At 40.8% G+C, this 15,577-nt stretch overlaps 2 protein-coding genes across 21 annotated transcripts in view; one reads left to right on the top strand and one right to left on the bottom strand.

Annotated features, from left to right (window-relative positions):
- nacc1b (nucleus accumbens associated 1, BEN and BTB (POZ) domain containing b) overlaps positions 1-15,577 on the bottom strand; it is a 303,884-nt gene that overhangs the window by 133,641 nt on the left and 154,666 nt on the right. The window lies entirely within an intron of this gene.
- Positions 1-15,577, top strand: part of cacna1ab (calcium channel, voltage-dependent, P/Q type, alpha 1A subunit, b) — a 257,077-nt gene that overhangs the window by 185,713 nt on the left and 55,787 nt on the right. For 14 of the 19 annotated variants that reach the window (XM_074631170.1, XM_074631167.1, XM_074631177.1 and 11 more), the window contains 8 exons: positions 3,897-3,908; positions 6,857-6,956; positions 7,102-7,262; positions 7,838-7,975; positions 8,110-8,311; positions 8,409-8,573; positions 9,201-9,311; positions 9,680-9,763. In XM_074631170.1, the coding sequence (XP_074487271.1) occupies positions 3,897-3,908; positions 6,857-6,956; positions 7,102-7,262; positions 7,838-7,975; positions 8,110-8,311; positions 8,409-8,573; positions 9,201-9,311; positions 9,680-9,763 (973 nt within the window). The remainder of the gene's footprint in view (positions 1-3,896; positions 3,909-6,856; positions 6,957-7,101; positions 7,263-7,837; positions 7,976-8,109; positions 8,312-8,408; positions 8,574-9,200; positions 9,312-9,679; positions 9,764-15,577) is intronic. The other 5 variants (XM_074631184.1, XM_074631174.1, XM_074631183.1 and 2 more) reach the window with 1 other exon arrangement.

Here is a 15,577-nt window from a genome sequence, read left to right as displayed (position 1 = left end):
TGTGACATCACAAATAAACAGAAATCCTAGCGGCTTGTTTCAAACGCACAATTTCTGAATATGGGCTGTGTGTATTTCTCCGTGTATTGAGCGTTTTTATAATTTAACAGTATTTATATAGCACTTAAACCTACTTTATAATATAAAAGACATGACAAATCTCACTTTTTACAACATGGGACCTTTAAACATAACATTTCAGAAAACTTGTAATACAAAAAATTATTTGCTTAATATAAGTAATCATCTGGGGAAGTTTCATGGTGATATCTATAAGTTCTTTTTTTATCCTATTCACCTGTAGTGTCTCTATACAATACTATACTAATACATATTTTTAACGGCCGTTTTCTCTAAATGAGATTTTGAAAGCCAGAAATCTCCACTTCAGCAGCTCTTACATCCACCAAACTGTCCAGTTTCATTCCTCTCTATATCCTGAAGGTTTCTACAAAGGGGTTTGTTCATATATCATTCATAGCCTGATTTATACAACATGTTATTCCTAAAAACATGGCGAAAATTGATTTTTCTATGGCGGTTAACAGTATTTATCAGTATAAAAACCGTTGACTCTAACATGTCAACAAATTGAAACCTGACTTTATCCAATGTTCAGATCTCAGTTCTGGAAATGTATGCACATTAGCACATATTTAATAAGATAATGTCTCATTTGCATATTTAAACATACTGTAAAATTTCAGAAAACTTGAAATACAACCAAGAATTGTCTTAATGTAAGTAATAAACTGGGGAAGTTTCATGGTGATATGTTTTAGTGTGTTACCCTCTTCACCTGGGGTGTCTCTCCGTAAAGCAGCACCAGGTTCCCATAAAGACACATAATGATGGTGGACAGATCATGAGCTCCATTAATACGCTGCAAAAAGTGAAGTTGTCGAATCAAAGTTAAATATCACTTTGCAAAAACAAGTATAAAATCACTCCACTGCTGCACCCTCCACAGCATGAAACAAGGATGCCTCCTCCCCTCCTTCACTGGTCCCCTTCCCTCCTCTCTCCTCCCCTCTTCTCTTCCCCCTTCCGCTCCCTTTTAGGATGCTATTCTCGCCATCATCGCCCCCTCACCCTTCGCCTCCTCTCTCCACCATCTCTCTTCCTTTGCCTCCTCCTCGCTCCCACCATCTGCTCCAGGGCTGAGCTACAGTACAGTTTTGCTTTAGGGGCTTCACACACACACACACACACACACACACACACACACACACACACCTTTGAAATGTCACTTTTGACGCATGACACTGTTTCAAAGCAGGTAACCATTGTACAAAGAGGAGTTTTTAGCATGGTCGGAGTGCAATGGCTTCACTTTTTTATGGGTTTTAAACACAACAACTGCGCTTCTGGCTCCCCTTCATCCTCCGAATAGATGCTAACTGACTGAGAACTGCATGCAGTTGCAGTGTCTCTGTGAGAATGCCTTTTCTTTCTATTGACGGTGTGCGTGTATGGGACAATACACACAAATCCTGGTTTCTTGAGTCTCCACTCATGATGGCTGTCCTGAGTGTATGTGCTCTAACATGTCAAGAGAACCTGGAACCGGCCACTTTTGTAAAGATTTAACGCCTCTTTCTTCCCCCTGTGCAGATGTGCATGCAAAAGAGCTTTGATAAAAATCCCCACTAGATGATTGCAGATCTAATGAGGGCACTTTGTGCTGTAGGCCCGGTCTAATTGATCATTATGGTGTGATAAGATAAGAATCGGTGTAAATGGATGCAGCAATCGAGTTTCCTCTTCCAACCGTGAAGGTAATTCTTCATAGAGATGGTAGCGCAGCAGAAGACAGCCAGGAGCGAAGGAGGGTTTGCACATCCAGAGTCTCTGAAGTGCTCTTATTATAGATCTCAAGAAGTTATCGTAGATGATTGTTAGTGCAGTTCTGACGGAGTAGAAGGGACATCGTTAAATGTTGTAATGCAAGGGGAAGGAATGATGTTCAACGCTCAGTTCATATAGATAATATATGTATTTTACTTTCAATAATATTGTGTTCTTTAAATAGGCTGTTCTCGAACACCGTTCGTAGCTATACCTACGAAAAGTAATGCACTGTAGTTTTTATATATCCCATGAATTAGTATGTAATCCACGTAAGCGTGAAGCAGAACAAGTGACGTAGCATAAAGAGCGATAAAGTCTGCGTCGGTACAGTAGGAGGTCGGGCGGGACGGGTGAGTCTAAAAACACAGGACTTTCACCCAGGACACCAATATTCAAGTCCTGTGTGAAACCAGAAGTCAACGTTGAAATCAACGCCACTTCCGTAGTTATTTTAACCCAAACGTTGACTTGTTTGTCACGTAACATCCGTAGTTAAGTAACGCCACTTGCATTCTTATTTTAACCCAAACGTTGACTTGTTACGTAACTTACATACTTAAGTAATGTAACTTCCTTACTTATTTTAACACAAACATTGATTTGTTTGTTACGCAAATTCCGTGCTCAAGTTACACGACTTACGTAGTTATTTTAACCCAAACGTTGACTTATTAGTCACGTAACTTTCGTACTTAAGTAACGCCACTTCTGTAGTTATTTTAACCCAAACTACGATCTTTTCTTAAACCTAACCAAGCAGTGTTGTTTCTTAAACACTGCAGGGTTCTTGCGCAGGTGCACTGATCACTCCTGTTGCTGGACATTCATAGAAAAACGCACAAACAATAACAAACTAACTTTTCGTAAGATATCACATGAACCATTGTATGAGATCTTTTTCAGATTATATAAATTATTATTTTAAGCGTTATCTCGCTATTTAAGAAATTCAAATTGTATTTTACCCGTAATTTTCTATGCATATCAGATTAGCACATTTGACCACATTAATGCACTATAGGTAATATAACCTATGTAAACCTACGCAGGCTGTTCTCATACACCGATTCGTAGCTATACCTAGAAACAGTAAAGCACAGTAACTCGTATATATCCCACGTAATCATGAACCACGAAGTATAAGTAAAATGCCGCGTAGGGAGGAGGTCGGGTGGATTATTTGTCACGTAACTCTCGTACTTAAGTAACGCCACTTCCGTAGTTACTTTAACCCACACCACAATCTTTTCCTAAAGCTAACGGAACTTTATTTTGAAAAGACTGTATGCAGGTAATGAGTGGAAATTAACACGTGTTGCTGGACATTCGTTGGAGATCGCACGAATAACTTTACGTAAGATATTTTACGAACCGTTGAGGATACGTCGACCTAAAGTATAAAAACTGCAAATGCTTATGTAAGCCTTTTTTTGATAATAGTCTGCAGTCTAAAAGCTGTGAACTAAACGCTACAAACCGTTTAACAACAGATTAATTAAAATGCAAGATACAGAAAATAAACCGTAATGCAAAGTATTATAAAATATCCGTATGTTTTATTACCAGAATTATATTGAGCCAAGTTTTATTTAACTATGAAATGATGTGCTATAATACAGCATGTAGAACTTATGTCATTACAAATTTAGGAGGCAGTTGTGTAGACATCCCATCCAGTCGTCATGGAGACGAGATGGGTGTGGGAGAGGGGAGTGATGTGTGTGTATACAGGATGGGTGTTAGTGGGTGTTAGCGGGTGTTAGCGGGTGTGGGTATGGCCATCTTGCTGTCCTTCCTTCTTTGTCTGTCTCTCATATGGATGTATTTTTCCCTGTTTCTACCAAACCCTCTCTCTCTTGTCTTGTGTCTGTCTTTGTCGGTCTTTCTCTATCAATGTGTCTCTGTGTGTGTCTGTCTTTCTATGTGTTTTCCCCTCTCCTTCCTTCCTTCCCTTCCTCCTCCTCTTCTTCTGTCTCTGTCCCTGTCTTTCTTTCTGTCGCTGTCACTGACTCTCGCTGTCTCCATCCTTCGGTGAAACTGGACAGGACTAGCACCCGGTAAAGTTCCTCCTCTGTCCTCCTCCGCTCTGTCCCCCTGCTCTCCACCACCGGATCAAATTGGCTTCTCTCTCTTTCTTTCTTTGTTCTTCTGGTCGTATCGTGCTCATTCTCGCCGTATCGTAGCTTGTCTTATTCTCCACATGCCACCGAAAGTCATCCATGGTTCCGTCGATAGTTTTTGATTTAAAGGGTTTGATGATAAAACATACATTATCAAAGTGATACTCCACCCAGAGTCTATGTTTTGGTTATCAGACAGTAACACCCTGACGGCTTAAAAGGTGGCGGTAAAAACGGCTTGGTCCTTCACACAGGTTAGGACAAGGATTACAAAGTCAACAATACCTTTGCCAACACAAGGGGAAGGACTGAGGCTCAATACTCAGTTCATATACACAAATATATTTATTTCAGTTTAAATAATATTATATGTATGTATGTGAGGTGACGTCTTTAAATAGGCTGTTCTCAAACACCGTTCGTAGCTTTGCCTACGAAAAGTAATGCACGTAATTTTTTATATATCCTAAAAACACAGGACTTTCACCCAGGAGACCGCTATTCTAGCCCCGTGTGAAACCAGAAGTCAACGTTGAAATCAACGCCACTTCCTTAGTTATTTTAACACAAACGTTGCCGTATTATAACATAACTTTCGTACTTAAGTAACGCCACTTCCGCAGTTATTTAATTATTATTTTTTATACTTTATTTTTTTCCCTTTTTTCAAAGTTGTTTTCGTATTGTATACGATGTATTTTACGTAATTACAATAGTTTATAAACCAATTTTTAAGTAGTTGAGTTTAGAAACAAACACAATAAGTACACTAGAGAAAACATCAGCATTTAAAATTGAAATACATTTTTAAAAAAAATAATAGAATAAAATAAAAAGTAATAATAATAATAATAAATTAAATAAACAAATAAGTTATTAATAATAATAATTATTATTATTATTAATTTCAACACAAACGTTGGCGTATTTGTTACGTAACTTTCGTAATTAGGTAACGTAACTTCTGTAGTTATTTCAACCTAAATAACCAGGAACTGTGTTCTGCGAGGTAAAATTTCTGTTTTTTGCAATGGAGTCTGGTGGCTTTTGCGAGAGCATAGATAACGGCTTCAGTTTCCTGTCAAAAACATAGACTGTACAGCTGTTTCTTATGGCAAGGTAAACTGGCGAAAATATTCTAAATATTACGTACACTTAAACTGATATTGATTTTTTTGTAGGTGCTGGTACTCTGGTCTGTTTCTCCAAACTGGAGGTGTGCCGACCGTTATACACTGACTATGAATAAGTACCTCATACAACCCCACTTCAAAACATCTGAACTATCCCTTTAATTCAGGCGTGAATCCAACAGCTTTCAACAGCTGCTGCGCTCAACGGAGGACGAGAGTATAGAAGCCTTTTACAGCCACCTTACAGTCAAACAGGTGTTGAGTGTTTCATGCTCAAAACACAGACTTTGTTTAAGGGAGTATCACCTCAGTTTGACATTTAAGGAACGCCCCATATCAGACTGTTTATTAGGGGTGACACAAGGATAAAACCGTGCACTAACAATACTCACACATCAATCGTGAGACTCAAAGAGCTGCTAGCGTGTGCGTGCATGAGTGAGTTCTTGTGTGTGTGTGGATGGTTTTAACTCCTAACACCTTTGGCCTGACTGGGCTTTACTCTAATACTCTCAAGCTGCTCTGATAGAGAGACCTCAGTCCTACTCAACTTCAAAGGAGGAAGACCTATTGATTATCGATTGAGTCTCACACACACACACACACACACACACACACACGTGCACACACGCAGAACTTCCAAGGCTCAGACTCAATCAATCAGCCTTGAATTGAATTATCTTGCGTGTTCTGCCACGGGAACTGAGTTCATAGTTAAAGAGCGAGCCTTGATGGACGACCTCTCTTCTGCTCACGCTTGGCAGGCGTCCAGGCGCCTACTGCCTTTTTTTTTTTTTTTTAAATGGCCCATCCACTTACACTAAAGATCAACTCGGCTATTTACTCCCTCGACACCGCAGTTTTTCCTCACTGATATTGGTTTATGGGCGCACAAATCATGAGCAGAATGTTCAGTTATGGGGTTCGCAGGCGCATTAAAACACTCGAGTTTGTCTTTAAAACCGTTTTCCCACCGGTCGCTCTCATGGCTTGTCGGGACGCCATTGGTGCAACGTGTTTGTTCGTGTTACGACATGTGATGTCGTGTTCTGCAAGCGGCATCGCATGTCCCCAAGAGTCTCACATAGCCTCCGTTTCCTGCACTTCGGTTCAGGTTGCAGTCCTGACCCGAAGGAAAACAAAACATGTTCTGAAAACTGGATTTCAATAAAGGGAAGCTATGTGAAACATATCAGAGTCAGTTCATTTCCAAAATTCAGGATTATATCGACATAATCCTAGCCATGTAGTACTTAAAGTTTCATGTTTTCCACATCTAAAAACTCCCATTTCCTCCGAAGAACCGAACAGCGTGTTTCACTGAAAAAGAAAGAAAGAGGTTTGGCTGGGCACTCTGCCGGGAGATGCCTGTCGATATGGAATGAGTGAATGTCTATTGTATCATGGTGAAGATTATAACAGATGATGCTTCTTGATGTCCATGAAACCAAACGGTCAGGCAACTGATCGCTTTCCCCTCCCACCGGTTTCATGTTTGACGTGCACTTAAAAGTTTCTTTCTCTCTGGATAAGAAGAGACTGTAAGAGCTTTGGTTCAGTGTACTCGAGTGTCATATCGTGTGTTGTATCTCACTGAGATTGTCACTATAGAGGTTATGTGTTTAAGATAAATTCAACTTCATGACATTAGAGGGTGCGGTAAGAGCCCTTTATGATTGTTCCATCTCTTCACTCGGCTCTCTGATTCTCCTCTGACGTTGCTGTTGTTGTTGTTCTGTGGCTGAACTCTAGGGGGAGCAGCAAGGGCAAAGACATCAGTACGATCAAGTCCCTCCGTGTGCTGAGGGTGCTGCGTCCTCTGAAAACCATCAAACGACTCCCCAAGTTAAAGGTACGGTAGAGCTCAACAGACTTGTCGGTGCTTCTTACTTCATCATAATAGAATAAAGTCTTCTTTTGCACGAATCTGGACGACACAATATATGAAGTCGTCATACAGGTTAATAAGTGTGTTTGTTAATGTTTGTGCCTCGCAGGCCGTGTTTGACTGTGTGGTCAACTCTCTGAAGAACGTGCTGAACATCTTGATCGTCTACATGCTCTTCATGTTCATCTTCGCCGTGGTGGCCGTGCAGCTCTTCAAAGGCCGCTTCTTCTACTGCACGGACGAATCCAAAGAGTTTGAGCGAGACTGCAGGTCGGTTTCACAAACAGGAAACTCTTTAAACATGTTCACTTCAACAGATCTTTGTCCAGTTTCTAGTTTAAAGGACAGTTTGTGCTTTTCATGCATAATTCACAGTACTGCAGGTATTTGTTCACCTCGTGTTGAGTAACAAGAATACGTTTCACTCAGTAACAAAAGCATTTTTCATTTAATATTTCAATATTTTCTGATTTGTACCATCTCAGTACCATATTAATATTACACCATTAATTCTGTATTGTTATTGTTAATACTTGCAGTACATACAGTACTGTATTTTAACACAGCATGGTACTCTCAAAGTGCCAGAGATACTTTGCACATGCTTGTGAGGAAACACAGCGATGTGATGTCTGGACAATAGTGAGAACAACATAAATCACTTGAGTTGTGCAGATGCTGCCACCTAGAGGAGTATCCTGGTCATTTAAATAACTACATGTAGTGTTATTCAATGAGAAACCAACATTAACCTGAACTTCTCATCATATCGAATATAAACAGAGATAGATATGCATGTCCATTTCTGTCTGTCTTTATTGACTGATACTTGTGTGTTCCTTCAGGGGCGAGTACTTGGTGTATGAGAGAGATGAGGTTAAAGCTCAGAAGCGGGAGTGGAAGAAGTACGATTTCCACTACGACAACGTGGCTTGGGCCCTGCTCACCCTCTTCACTGTCTCCACTGGAGAGGGGTGGCCGCAGTGAGTGGGATGCACTCATTAACACACACACGTCTCTAAACTTGTCCATAATACACTCATTAAAGATGACAAGAAGACAAACTTCCCCCAAAGCCATAACTCATTTGACTTTCTTTGTTTCTTTCCTCTCGCAGGGTGTTAAAGCACTCAGTGGACTCCACCTATGAGAATCAGGGCCCTAGCCCGGGTTATAGGATGGAAATGTCCATCTTTTACGTGGTGTACTTCGTTGTCTTCCCCTTCTTCTTCGTAAACATCTTTGTGGCTCTCATCATCATCACCTTCCAGGAACAGGGGGATAAGATGATGGAGGACTACAGTTTAGAAAAGAATGAGGTGAGGAGAGAAGCAGAGATATCCGGTGTTCAGTCTTTATTTTTTAAAGTTTCTTAAAGAGTTAATGCAGCTGTAACTCTTCACTTTCCTCATACAGAGAGCCTGTATAGATTTCGCCATCAACGCCAGGCCTCTGACTCGCCACATGCCGAAGAATAAACTGAGCTTCCAGTATCGCATGTGGCAGTTTGTGGTGTCTCCGCCCTTCGAGTACAGCATCATGGCTCTGATTGCCCTCAACACCATTGTCCTTATGATGAAGGTACGAGTCTGTCTCTGCACATGTTGTAACAACACAATGGTATTCCAGAGGTTTTTTTCTCTTTAAGTTCTGACTTTATTCTCGTAATATTACGACTTTTTTTCTCGTAAAGTTCTGACTTTATTCTCGTATTATTACGATTTTTTTTTATCGTAAAGTTATGACTTTATTCTCGTAATATTACGACTTTATTCTGGAAATCTCAGATGTTTTTTCCCTCAATGTGGCCCTAATACTCCGTAGTACATTGTCTCTTTGGCCCTCACTGCATTAGACTTCTATACTTTATACTTAGACTATAAACTGTGTTACCTTCATCACAACGCTCAACTGTTTAGCGACAGATTTTTTCCTTTTGATAGTAACGGTTGCTGACCACCTTACACTAAACGATCAAGATCACGTGAGCGCGCCGCAACTCTAGCAAAACTCTTGTTTTGATTTTATTCCGACAATGGAAATATGTCTTCGACAGTGAAATCGCTTGGAATGTCGTTGTGGTGTAAGGTCGTCATTAATTTGTTGAATTATGACAAATAAAAAACAGATTAATGCAGCTTTAATTTCCTACATTTAGTTTGACTGTTCTCATTCTTTTTCCATCTGTTTTTTTTTGTGTGTCTCTAGTTTGACGGTGCATCCAAAACGTACGATGACGTCCTGAAGAACCTCAACATCGTGTTTACCACCTTCTTCTTCATGGAATCAGTCCTCAAAGTCATCGCATTTGGCCCTCTGGTAAGGCTGTAGAACTTAAAGGATCCACAAACACGCAGCACCTAAACGCATCCGCACATATTCCTTATCTAGGTTGACCCGGTCTATATGCTTCAGTGTTTCATCCTATTATTCATTTATAAAGCGGGTTATTTTTGGGTAGACAGATCTAGAGCATGTTCTTCCTGTCCCTGGAAAGCCCAGAGCATACAGTGTCGCACAGCAGTCACGCTATCACCCTCCTTCCAGCCTGTCTCCACGGTAACAACATCACCGATGGCCAGGGGCGTGTCCCTTACCGCCACGGTGGCGAGAGGATGCAATTGGCTACCTTTGCCGTCTCTCTCTCTCGTCTCATTGGGCTAACACTTCTCTCTCCTTCCCAACAGAATTTCTTCAGAGATGCCTGGAACATTTTTGATTTTGTGTCCGTCGTCGGAGCCATCACTGACATATTAGTGACAGAACTAGGGGTAAGTGCTGTTGAGCGTTTGGACGACACTTCACCTTGATGGTGGCAACCCAACATTAGTCGATGATATGTCACATGAACGGGTCGACTTGTTGTCAATGTCTAAACCAGTCTGTTCTCAGTACATATACATTTTGAATCCATTTAGAGGAGTCGCCTGATGGAACTGTTTTTGTAAACCTGACCACCCTTCTATTGGAGTTATAACATGGCACTCTGTGTAGCCCTTAAAAATACTGCAATACCTACTCAGATCCTTTAGTGAAAGTACAAGCAAGCAGAACTTTCTCCCAAAATCATGATTTGTATTTTATTTGTTTAGTATTTAGAGTTATTTGTAGAAGTCTAGAGACAGCCATTCACATTACTACACAAGCAAAAGATGTTTTAATGCTGAGGAATATTATAAACATCATGCACATAAGAATGATGCAATCAAATAATTCCATAAATCTGTCTGACTACCTCTCGAAACCATCAGGTAAGCTGCACAAAAAATATAAAAATATAGTTTGGGAGTCATATTTACCTTACAGACATATGAGCGGTATTGATCCTCTACTCTAACTCCTGGCAAGAAAGAAAATAAGCATGTTTTTTTCCGGAAAACATGAACTATTCCTTTAAAGGGACTCCATGTAAGAATCAGAAATGACTTGTTAACAGTGACGCTTGTGGCCGTTAAGTCAACGACAGTCGACAGTCAGCGTCCTGTTGCTCGTGCTTGCGCTACGTAGACGCGAGCAAGCATCGGTCAAAACTGTGAGGCGACACACTCAACGTGATTGACAGGCATCATGTTGATTAACGGTAGCTACATTATCACTCTATATTTCACCTGCTTGGCAGTAACTCCACCATCGAAGGCCCGGCTGACGTTGATCCTAGTTTTCTCTCGACGTCGGTCACATTCCTGTTTTGCTAGCCGGGCTTCACCAGATATACAGTAACTTTGTGTTTCTGTGCTTCCGTGGAGTTTGTTTTGGAGTTGTGGTGGCGGCTGATCGTTTGTTGGCGTTAGCGATACGTAGCTAACCGAACGTTAGCTACGGTTGCACACTGTTAGCCCTGTAAGCTGAGCTGAAAATGAAGGCATTCGCCAGCGTGCATAACGTCACATCCGTTGGATTTTTCCCAGTATAAACGGCCCGGGTTCACACATTACACATTCAAATTCACATTAAAAGCAGTCTACAGGCTGATAGAGGAAACCCATAAGGTCGCAGAAGGCCTCATCCTTTAAGGTTAGGTTACAACCTGTTCACACATCGGCAATTAAAAAGAACTTATGTGTGTAAAAAGTTCCATACAGTCCCTTTAACTAACATCTGTTGTACATCTCCGTTTCCTTGTCATGGTGTTAAAGCTTCCTGTTACAGACAGATGCATTTCTGATGCTAAAGGGATTCACAGAGACACTAATATTAGCTGATTGTATCTTGCAAGTACCAATGGTCTGTGTGTACATATATTAGTCCAGTGTTTCTCACATGGGGGTTTTAGTACACCTTGGGGTACTTTGAAGTACTGCAGGGGGTACGGGAGGAAAATATCAGTCATGCATAATTCCTAAAATAATTATACTACAATAAGTTCAATAAAAAATGTAAATAAGTTAGATTAACCACTTTTTATATTCAATATTCCTATTTTCAATGCAGTCGTTAACTGCTGCAACAAATGCATTTTCTTTTCTACCTGTCACACAATTTAATAATTGATTATAAAAATCCACTTTGTCCGCATTCAACTTACAGCTCACATAGTTACTGTAAGTGTAACTGGAGGACGTGAAGAGTCTGATGTTTGGGGTTTCCATGTGAACCAATGAATGATTGTGCCTTTAATGTGCTGTTTATCTCACCGTGAACTGTGATTCTGTTGTTTGTATGTCTATAACTAACTATATGTCTGTTTTATTCTATACATATGAGCTTAATGTGACTATTGATATGTGTGGAATTCACTAGCAGCTTCAGCCCCTCTCTGTTGTGCAGTTACTGTATATATATATATTTTTTTTTTACCGTACACCAAATTTGGATTCTGGGTTCCAGTTCTGAACTTACAAAACCTCTCTGACATGTACTGAAGTCTTCTTCTCATTCACACTGACCCGATTCAGAGTTAGTGTGCTAATTACTGCAAAACAACAGATGATTAAAGACGCCCTCTGGCCACGTTGGACGCTGTCTGAACAGACATTAATTGACGTCAGCGGTGTTTTCAACAGCGAACTGATCATTTCAGACGTCTGATTGATTCTCTGTCAGCAAACCTGCTGGTTTAGCACATCTGATCTTTGCACATCAAGTAAAAGCTGTAGTGGTAGTATCGGCTAGTAATCACATCGCCGTGTTGACGTTGGCAGGTTGCAGCTGTTAGTTCAGGTTAACTAAGCTGGCTCGATTTTGTTACACCTCTGAGGACTACATTTCCCCAAAACTGAGTCCCTTTGACTTTTGCTCCACTGACCGACGGGTTACACTTAGCTCCGGTGTAATCATTTAACAATAAAGCCGTAGCTTATAATGACATAGAGAGCACAGTCTCTGGCATGCAAGTACAGGAAATGCAGTTCACATTTCAGTTCCAAAAACACAACCAACTCACAAAAAAATACAATCAACACAGAAATAAATCAGCTTAAATACTTTGAGGTTAATGATTTAACTTAAAATGCATTGAAGTGGCAATAGCTTTAACTTATTATGAAGTAAATGTTGATCGCACAATGTAATGGCTGTAGAATAATGACACCATCGGCGTTAAGATTGGTTCCCTGTAAGCTTCGCTTTCACTATGCAGTTCTCTCAGCCGTCGGGTACGATCTCCCGGGAAAATGAAGGCTCCATTTATGGCAAAAAGGAAGTGCGTCAACCATTGCACAACCAAAACAGGAAGAGGATAGCGCTTTTGTTTTCCCCGGTAGCTATCCCCAGTTACCAAAGATTATCAATGTAAGTTCTTACTATATAACTTACGGAAGTTGAAAGTTTCCACAGTGACGTCATCCATTGGTTTGACGTTTTGAAGCCTCACGTTCGGCATTTTGGTCGTCGCCATATTGTTTTTTTAGGAACCAGAAATGACACCAGAAGCTGGAGCTCCGTACAACCGAACGCTGAATAAGAAATTTTTAGGCGACAAAAATCTTAATTTTAACTTTCATGAACAGAAAACACGCTGTGAAAGGGTTAAAGTTCTAAGACGAAAACACGGACAACTCCCAGACCGGACAACGCCGTGGTAGCGACCTGTCAATCACCAGGTAGCCCCGCCCTAAAGCATCCCCTGCTTTATGGTCTATTTGACTCTAAATGGGACCATAATTTACTAAATGAACATCATGCTGTATTGAAGAAGACTTGAAACTAGAGATTGAGACCATGAACTCATGTTTACAATGTTTTAATGAGGTAATAAATCAAGAGAGAAGTAGGCTCATTTGCTCGCAGACTTCTATACAACCAGAGGAGTCGCCCCCTGCTGGCTGGTAGAGAGAATGCAGGTTTAAGGCACTTCAGCGTTGGCTTCACTTTTCAGAACCGGAGGTTGCCGCTTGGTTTCCACTTCAAAATAATAAAATTACCTCATATTTCTTTAGGGAGACCACAACCCCTTCATGGACCCGTTTGGAACGAGCTTGTTACTAAAGCTAACCAAATAAGAAAGCGCTACATGGCTGGCATCAGAGAGGGGCTGAACATACTGTATCTCAAATCATTCGCTAACTGTTGTTGTTGTTGACTTGATGAGTTGTGTTTCACTGCCTTTTTAATGACACCCATAATGATTCCGTCTTCCTCTTCTATCTCTTTACATGCTTTCTTTAAACCTCTCTACTTTGTTGGCGCCCTACGCCCCTCCTCCCACTCCCTCCTCCTCTGATAAAAAAATCCATCCAATCAAAATGCACTATGAAATCCTTCATCGTGTTCTCCATCCGTGCTGCGCCATGACATGTGGTGGTGGTGCTGTGATGATGATGATGATGATGATAATGATGATGATGGTGATGGTGTGCGTTTCGCCCCATGCCCCTGGCCAATCAAACACACGACCAACCCCACCCCACCCCACCACCCCTCCAAAAAAAAATGTCTCTCACCCACTCACAATGTACAATTTACCAAAAAACATTAAAAATAAAACTCCCTCCCCATTCATCTTTCTACATCTTGGCACATGTAGAATCTGGTTGGTTTGTAATTTATCTCTCAAAGCTTTCTGCTGCATCCTCATTGGTCATGCATACCCCCAACCCATTCCTTACACCCGCCAGTCACCCGCTGCCACATGACCAGTCTCAACCTTGACCCCCAGTGCATGCGCTTCCTGGATGATGACCTTTTAAACTCTTTGTACTTGATGACGTAGAGAGGTTCATTATTAATGGAATACATTTTTACACATACTTAGATGTGCATTCAATTCCCTAGAAAACTTTAGAAAACGTTTTGCACACTTACATACAGTATAATACCGTAAATCTTCAATTAAAAGCCGAGCCCCAGTTAGACGTTGAGTCCCTTATGCTCTCCGGGTGTGGCTAGATCAGTTAGATTCTTCGCAATTCAATCGTCCAGTTCATTTTACGTAACCCTTGAGCACCAGTTCATTCAGATTTATGGTGCTGTTGATTGCTGCTAGAGCACCCCGTTAGGTGCGTGCCTCCCTTTGACCAGTGAAAGTGTTTTTGAAAGGCTAAACACCAACAAATATGGATTAAAGCAGAGTGTTTCATTGGATGGAAGCATGTTGTCAATTTTTGAAATTATTACATCAAAGAGGAAGAGGATAGCGCTTTTGTGTTCCCCGTTAGCGATCGGTAGCTATCCCCAGTTACCAAAGATTATCAATGTAAAGTTCTTTGCAGTTACTATCCCCAATAGAGGAAATGGAGGATGGTGGAACAACTAAAGTTGTTTGTTTCCACCAGAGGCTGTATATAAGACGAGGATGTAGTCACCGTGATGTCATCCATTGGTTTGTGGACCGCCGTTTTGAAGCTCGAGTTTGGTGTTTTGGCCGTCACCATCGTGGTTTTCGTCCAGTTCAACCCATGAGCACCAGTATAATTCATTCAGATTTACGGTGCTGTTGATTGCTGCTGAAGCGCCCCGTTAGGTGCGTGCCTCCCTTTGTGTTTTTTTGAAAATAGAAAATGGCGTTTTTGAAAGGCTAAACGCCAACAAATATGGATTAAAGCAGAGTGTTTCGTTGGATGGAAGCATGTTGTGAATTTTGTAAATGGACAATTACAGAGATGCTGAGTGCTGCGTCACTCGTGTGTTTAAGTTATTCATAATAATAACTAGAATGTCAACGTTATTACGCTTCTAAGCTTCAAACTATTCGGTACAGCCGTAAACAAGAGAGACGAATAAAAAGTGGCGCCTCCTTACCTTTGAAGCAGTCATAAAGTCCGAATACGTGTCCATTCCTCGATTATTTATATTCCTTTTGTCCTTAAGGGTTCACCAATCAAAAGAATTAATCTTAATCCAAGTTGTGAATATTGTTATGTTAAGTCCACTACATAATACAGAATGTCCCCACCGTTCTCGGTTTAGTTTCCGGCTCGTCGCTGACGGGTTTTAACAGGATAAAGAGAGGTTTTGTGTCGGTGCCGTAAAATGAGCGTGGTTAACTGTCTGGAGCTAGATCAATTGATAATTGATTTGTTATTCGATAGCCTAATTTTTATACCAGTATTATTCATACTGGTTTAAAAAATGAATTACATAGTATCTCCCGTCTCGGAATTAAAGGCCCATCTCAAATATACGCTGGTTGGGTTCAGTGATTAAAG

This window comes from Sebastes fasciatus, chromosome 3 (genome assembly GCF_043250625.1).
Source record: "Sebastes fasciatus isolate fSebFas1 chromosome 3, fSebFas1.pri, whole genome shotgun sequence".
Classification (NCBI taxonomy): Eukaryota; Metazoa; Chordata; class Actinopteri; order Perciformes; family Sebastidae; genus Sebastes; species Sebastes fasciatus.
This window is presented reverse-complemented; position numbering and strand designations above follow the sequence as displayed.